This window comes from Pristiophorus japonicus, chromosome 16, assembly GCF_044704955.1.
Source record: "Pristiophorus japonicus isolate sPriJap1 chromosome 16, sPriJap1.hap1, whole genome shotgun sequence".
NCBI lineage: Eukaryota > Metazoa > Chordata > Chondrichthyes > Pristiophoridae > Pristiophorus > Pristiophorus japonicus.
The window spans coordinates 42,141,497-42,149,053 of record NC_091992.1 but is presented as its reverse complement, the minus strand read 5'-3'; the positions used below and the strand labels follow the sequence as shown (position 1 = coordinate 42,149,053).

The 7,557-nt window shown below is 41.8% G+C and overlaps 1 protein-coding gene across 1 annotated transcript; it reads left to right on the top strand.

Moving 5' to 3' along the window:
- The first annotated feature begins 1,375 nt into the window (after positions 1 to 1,375).
- Positions 1,376 to 4,111, top strand: LOC139227026 (fibrinogen-like protein 1-like protein). The gene is made up of 2 exons (XM_070858115.1): positions 1,376 to 1,451; positions 3,443 to 4,111. Exons 1-2 carry the CDS (start codon positions 1,376 to 1,378, stop codon positions 4,051 to 4,053), a joined length of 687 nt encoding a protein of 228 aa, XP_070714216.1. The 3' UTR covers positions 4,054 to 4,111.
- The last annotated feature ends 3,446 nt before the right edge of the window (positions 4,112 to 7,557 follow it).

Sequence of the window (7,557 nt, the reverse complement as noted above, 5' to 3'; positions counted from 1 at the left end):
CACTTTTGCATTCAACCATCAGTTTCAGTACAGCAGTCTCTCACATTTTCCTCATTTCGACTTCCTCCTAGCACCAGTCTCTTCAGTTTACATCTCTATGTAGATTTAATAAAACATTTAAGTAAAAATCATGCCCTAGTGAAGCCTGTTGACAGGTGCTAGAGAGAATGTCAACGCCTCTATTAGACGTCACATGCATAGTACTTTAATATTCATCACCCAACCCCTTTAAATACAGACGTGCTTTCCAATTCCTCAGTGTCTGGAATCCTGTCCACAATGTAAGTAACTCAGGTATCTCTGTAGCCTCTCCTGTTGTTCTGAGGAGTAATTGACAATCTGCTGTATAGTCACAGATCGGAAGGTACCATGTGGTCAGAGTCTGACCCTGGATTACAATCCCTACCTGCATGTGGCTTGTGAACCCGGTTCAAGGTTCAGGGTTTACAGGAATGTTCTCAGACAGATCTGGGTTCTGATCCACACATTTTGCTGCTGGTTATTGAATTGTTAAATCATTGTTGATGTGAATATGTTTGCTGTAGTCTTTACACACAGGAGGCAAAATTATAGGGTATACTTTAACAGTAATGAGGCATTTGATAGAGGATTATATGGTAATGAGGTGATTAAGCAGTAATACTGGGTTATACTGTAATGCAGCATTTGATTAATACTGGTTGATATGGTAATGTGGTATTTAATAATATATGTTAATGAAATATTTAATCGGTACCGCAACAACAATAATTTGCATTTATGCAGTACCATTAAGTGAAATGTGGCAAGGCGCTTCATAGGATCGTTATCAAACACAATTTGGCACGGAGCCATATAAAGAGATATTAGGACAGATGACCAAAAACTAAAGAGCATTTTAAAGGTGAAGAAAGAGCTGGAGAGGCAGAGAGGTTTAGAGAGGAAATTCCCCGGAGGTTAGGGCCTGGGTAGCTGAAGGCACGGCTGCCAATGAATTTTAGCAACCGATGTGAAATCACCTGGAGGACACAGTCTGACACCACTTGGGCTTCAGAGCTGCTACAGTATAACTGGAAACAACGGTCTTTTTAAAGGTAACGATCCCAGGTAGGTTGCTGCATCGCCACCTAGAGGAAAGTCAGCACTTCATTTACTGTAGAAATGTAACAGGTATCCTGAACAGGACTCTGAATACATGTTTAAACACGTGTACAAAGCGGAGTGTTACTACATGGAGCGTCATGTGACTTAGTAACCCAGAGCTATTCTGCCAGCTCCGTAGTGCTGTACGTGGATGTGAGCCTTTCTGATATGAGTAAAGCTAAGTCTACCATAGGATACATTTTACAAGGCTCCTGGCGTGGAGTCTCATGAATGACCTTTTCTTTCCAGGAGAATGACGAAAATGGAGCAAGGAACCTTCTTTCAGCTCAGTTTCTTCCTCTTACTTATAATGGCAACAGTTTCAGCAGGTAAGAAATATTATTACAGAAATCAACATGAACACCAGTCACTTGTATTTCTGAACCTGCGACTGATAATCATCCTGTCACATTAGTGCCGTCATTCACTTGGGGTTTATCACTGCATTGTCTGGCACAGGTTCTGATTCACTTCGGTGAACTATCTAAGTTGGCCTGGGCCAAAAACGAGGAAGGAGGTAAAATAGAGGAAAAGAGGTGGGAGGCACCAGCTATCTCGCACAATCATGAGAATCACAGCCCAGCCACAGGCAACAATCCCAAAGTCTTCAAACTTTACAGGGAGTAGCAGAACAGAGCCCTGGAGCCCCACTTTGTCCCTGCTTTTCACCAGAGCCACCACTGGGAGGTGCTATTCTGGCCAATGGAGGGTCGAGCCTAACATACCTACAGCAATACGCAACTAGAGGGAGCCAAGAGTAAAGAGGTTTATCCTGCCCAAAGGGAAAGAGAAAGAAAGTTTTCTCCGACAGTACAAATTTATAATTTCTTCTTTACTCTTGTACTCTACATTCATGTTTATAAAAACCAATATCCTTGACTTTCTTTTATGGTTTTAACTGGGAGAGTAGACTGGGCCTTCACTCGGTGGAGTTCAGAAGGATGAGGGGTGATCTTATAGAAACATTTAAAATAATGAAAGGGTTAGACAAGATAGAGGCAGAGAGGTTGTTTCCACTGGTCGGGGAGACTAGAACTAGGGGGCACAGCCTCAAAATATGGGGGAGCCAATTTAAAACCGAGTTGAGAAGGAATTTCTTCTCCCAGAGGGTTGTGAATCTGTGGAATTCTCTGCCCAAGGAAGCAGTTGAGGCTAGCTCATTGAATGTATTCAAGTCACAAATAGATAGATTTTTAACCAATAAGGGAATTAAGGGTTATGGGGAGCGGGCGGGTAAGTGGAGCTGAGTCCACGGCCAGATCAGCCATGATCTTGTTAAATGGTGGAGCAGGCTCGAGGGGCTAGATGGCCTACTCCTGTTCCTAATTCTTATGTTCTATGTTCTTATGTTCTTATGTTAACAGGAGACTAATTGGTCTATTTTCAACCAGTTAATCTTTCACACACTAAAATTAGCTGACAACACTTTAGAGCGATAGAGATTGAGGATGGAGCAAACGATTTACAGAATTCATTTGGAAAATATGTTGAAATGGGCAGATAAATGACAAATGAAATTCAATACTGATGTGTAAAGTACTCCATATTGTTTGAATGCACCATATGTATACAATGAATCGGAAGTAATTGACAAACTAAGATCAAGAAAGTGTCCTGGGAGTAATAGTTAACTCATCACTTTTACAATCACATAATATGTCAATTAAAAAAAAAGACAGACAGAACAGTAGCGAACAAGTCTACAGAGGTTATTCTGGGGGCTCAATACAGCACTGAGCAGATTACATGGAGTCTTGTGTTCAATTATATACTTCCAGTCGCCATACACCACAAAAACATATCCACACGCTGAATTGGCTGCAGAGAGGAGCAACATGGAGTGTAAAGGGGATGAGCTGTGGAGGTCTACAGTCTCAAGACCAGATAGTAAAGGTGAAACCTACTGAGGTATAAAAATATTAAATGTTGCATATCAGCTAAACACTGATTATTACATCAATAAACCAGGATTGAGAGCCAGAGTGCATGAATTTAAATGAGTGAGAAATAGGTTAAAACTGATTATAAAATGAACTTCTTCACAAAATAAACAGGAAAAGTACTGCAGGCAAATACATTAGAGACGGTAATGAGAGAGTTAGGGTACCCGATGTTAAGCTTCAATGAGCTTAATGCCCTTTGGCCTTTTTCATCCTTAACGTTTCTTATAAAAAGAGGAACATTTTAGACTCTTTCAGGGTATTGTATTCATTTAAGAGACTGCTACTATGTGAGAGTGACCAGAGACCGATCTCCCCTGTATCTATGCAGGATTGTGGTGTATGGAATAAACTGATGACGTGATTGTGTTTGTCTTTAGTGCCACATGACTGCACAGAGATTGAACAAAACAACCAAAATGCAACTTCAGGGCTTCACGTCATCCAGCCTGAAGGATCCCCACTACTTGTGGTCAAATGTGTCATGAGAAACAACGATAGCTGGACAGTGATTCAGAGAAACACCAGAAGTAGCCGCATCACCTGGACTGAAAGCTGGACCACATACAAATACGGCTTTGGTGATGTGTTGGGTGATCACTGGTTGGGGAATGAGTATATCTACTATCTGACCAGGCAGACTAGATACAAACTCAGAATAGAGTTTACAGATTATAGACGAGCTATTAAATATGCAGAATATGACTCTTTTTACATAGAGCCGGAGAATGTGAAATATGCTATCAGACTTGGAATATTCTCTGGGAATGTTTATGACAGATTGACCCAACTTAGCCCCAATGTACTGATTGATAACCAGCCATTTACTACAAAGGATAGAGATAATGATAACACCGGCAGTAATTGTGCCTCTGGTCGTGGTGGATGGTGGTTTAATGCCTGTGGAAATGTGTACTTGAATTCCAACTACCCATATTGGCCTGGAATATCCATCCGGGAAGTCAGTATGATGATTCAACCAACATGTTAATTGGGGCTTTGAGGAAAGATATCAGGTTGTGTGACACTTACTCATTTATTCAGTGACCATTAACATCACATAATTATGATAGAAGAAATAACATTATTTTCATTATTACAAAATGCCAGTAGTGTGCAGTGTCCACTCCACTCTTAGTTACAACTATAGGCCCAAGTAATTAATCCAACCTTAAAAATACAGCACTCCACTCCTCTCCCCTATCCACTGGCCCATTAGTCACCACCCCCCCCCCAACTCCCCGAATAAGTCCCAAATGCATCAACTTTCTCCAGTTGTTGCTATTTATACCACTTGACCAGCAACTCACACACACCATCTTACTGAGTTACTATTCCCTCTGGGCCCCACAGTATCGATCATTCCTCCCGTCCATATACTGTTCCCCAGCCCCTGGTTAATGGTCACAGAATAAACAGAATCAGTGTCCCCAGCAGTGGTGATGTACAGAGTTATTTCACGGTGCTGAAGACTTTTATAATTCTGGGATGTTCCTGAATTCTGAGTCTTTCACATCACCAAAATGATCCAGCATCTCACTACATACACGGCCATCTCGATATCTTTCACACCACAGTCAGCTTTTGCAAAATTCTACTGCAGGGAATTATATAACGTAAGCACATGTAAACATGTTTACAGTCTGGGAAATACAGACCAGCAAAGTGTAAGCTTGTAAGCAGAGTTTACAGACTGCTACTTGGGTTGTTTCTGCTGGGGGCTAACATGGCATTCTAATCCAGAGAGACTTGTGCGGATCTCCTGTTGCTCCAGCTTTTCGACACAACTGATGTACTTTAATATTCAGAGTTCTTCAGTGTATGTTTGATTAATGTGATCTTATCCAATAAACTCGCTTCAGCAAAGAGTTTGTGTTTGTGTTTATATCCTCAGAAACGACAAACATTTCTTGCCTGATTTTAGCATGAAAAGGACTCAATGTTGTCAACAGTTCACATATTTAAACTATTTCATTTCCAACTGATGTCACCAGTGTTGGTGTGTCACTCCAGGACGCAATTCATTCTCTCACTGAAACCCATCCTGCCTTGGTTAGTTGGTGTGTCTGAGCCAACACCAACCTCAACAGAAAGAGTGACAGACTCTAAAACAACCTGGTCCCCTCCACCCTTGTGACATCTTCTCACAGAGTGAAGAATCTATTATGAACCTTAGTTAAAAGGACCATGGAGGAAATACTTACAGAGGGGGTTGTGAAAATACACAGATTGGGACCTATATCAAAATCGTGCCGAGCAGAATGTGGTACAAGCATGTTCAGTGTTTGCTCAAGAGCAGAGACAGACGTAATTTCTATCCTGTACTGAGAGAGAATTAAATACGGAAAAAGAGGGTGAGATTCTGAGGGAAAGAAAAACATTGTGAAAGCTATACTTGAAAAATTAAAAATTCATAAAAATTATATTTTGTTAAGTCAGCCGGGTCTCTGACTTGTGCAGAAACCCATCATCAGAGAATCATGAAAATTAGGCTACATTCCATATTGTATTCAGCCCATTCTTCTTCTCTGCCAGCTTTCTGAAAGAGCTATTCACTCATAAGAACATAAGAACATAAGAATTAGGAACAGGAGTAGGCCATCTAGCCCCTCGAGCCTGCTCTGCCATTCAATAAGATCATGGCTGATCTGGCCGTGGACTTAGCTCCACTTACCCGCCCGCTCCCCGTAACCCTTAATTCCCTTATTGGTTAAAAATCTATCTATCTGTGACTTGAATACATTCAATGAGCTAGCCTCAACTGCTTCCTTGGGCAGAGAATTCCACAGATTCACAACCCTCTGGGAGAAGCAATTCCTTCTCAACTTGGTTTTAAATTGGCTCCCCCCCGTATTTTGAGGCTGTGCCCCCTAGTTCTAGTCTCCCCTACCAGTGGAAACAACCTCTCCGCCTCTATCTTTTCTATCCCTTTAATTATTTTAAATGTTTCTATAAGATCACCCCTCATCCTTCTGAACTCCAACGAGTGAAGACCCAGTCTATTCAATCTATCATCATAAGGTAACCCCCTCATCTCCGGAATCAGCCTAGTGAATCGTTTCTGTACCCACTCCAAAGCCAGTATATTCTTCCTTAAGTAAGGTGACCAAAACTGCACGCAGTACTCCAGGTGCGGCCTTACCAATACCCTATACAGTTGCAGCAGGACCTCCCTGCTTTTGTACTCCATCCCTCTCGCAATAAAGGCCAACATTCCATTCGCCTTCCTGATTACCTGCTGCACCTGCAAACTAACTTTTTGGGATTCATGCACAAGGATCCCCAGGTCCCTCTGCACCACAGCATGTTGTAATTTCTCCCCATTCAAATAATATTCCCTTTTACTGTTTTTTTTCCCAAGGTGGATGACCTCACACTTTCCGACATTGTATTCCATCTGCCAAACCTTAGCCCATTCGCTTAACCTATCCAAATCTCTTTGCAGCCTCTCTGTGTCCTCTACACAACCCGCTTTCCCACTAATCTTTGTGTCATCTGCAAATTTTGTTACACTACACTCTGTCCCCTCTTCCAGGTCATCTATGTATATTGTAAACAGTTGTGGTCCCAGCACCTATCCCTGTGGCACACCACTAACCACCGATTTCCAACCCGAAAAGGACCCATTTATCCCGACTCTCTGCTTTCTGTTCGCCAGCCAATTCACTATCCATGCTAATATATTTCCTCTGACTCCGCGTACCTCTATCTTCTGCAGTAACCTTTTTTGTAGCACCTTATCGAATGCCTTTTGGAAATCTAAATACACCACATCCATCGGTACACCTCTATCCACCATGCTCGTTATATCCTCAAAGTATTCCAGTAAATTAGTTAAACATGATTTCCCCTTCATGAATCCATGCTGCGTCTGCTTGATTGCACTATTCCTATCTAGATGTCCCGCTATTTCTTCCTTAATGATAGTTTTAAGCATTTTCCCCACTACAGATGTTAAACTAACCAGCCTATAGTTACCTGCCTTTTGTCTGCCCCCTTTTTTAAACAGAGGCGTTGCATTAGCTGCTTTCCAATTCTCTGGTACCTCCCTAGAGTCCAGAGAATTTTGGTAGATTATAACGAATGCATCTGCTATAACTTCCACCATCTCTTTTAATACCCTGGGATGCATTTCATCAGGACCAGGGGACTTGTCTGCCTTGAGTCCCATTAGCCTGTTCAGCACTACCCCCCTAGTGATAGTGATTGTCTCAAGGTCCTCCCTTCCCACATTCCTGTGACCAGCAATTTTTGGCATGGTTTTTGTGTCTTCCACTGTCCCGTTCCTCTGAGCCTTTTCATTTTTATTTTTCAAATATTGATGACCTTTTTGCTTTTGTACTCCTTACCCCTACTTATAAAACCTGGCTCCTGTAATCTTCCTTTGCAGCTTTATCAACTTATTCTGCCATTCTTGAAGATTTGAAGAAAACACAGGCACATCCAAACCAAATCACCAAGATCTCCACAATAATAGATTCTGTTTGCTTGATAC

Coding starts and splice junctions, on each gene's coding strand:
- LOC139227026 (XM_070858115.1), top strand. CDS start 1,376: ATGACGAAAATGGAGCAAGGAACCTTCTTTCAGCTCAGTTTCTTCCTC. Junction 1,452..3,442: donor AATGGCAACAGTTTCAGCAG/GTAAGAAATATT, acceptor GTTTGTCTTTAG/TGCCACATGACTGCACAGAG.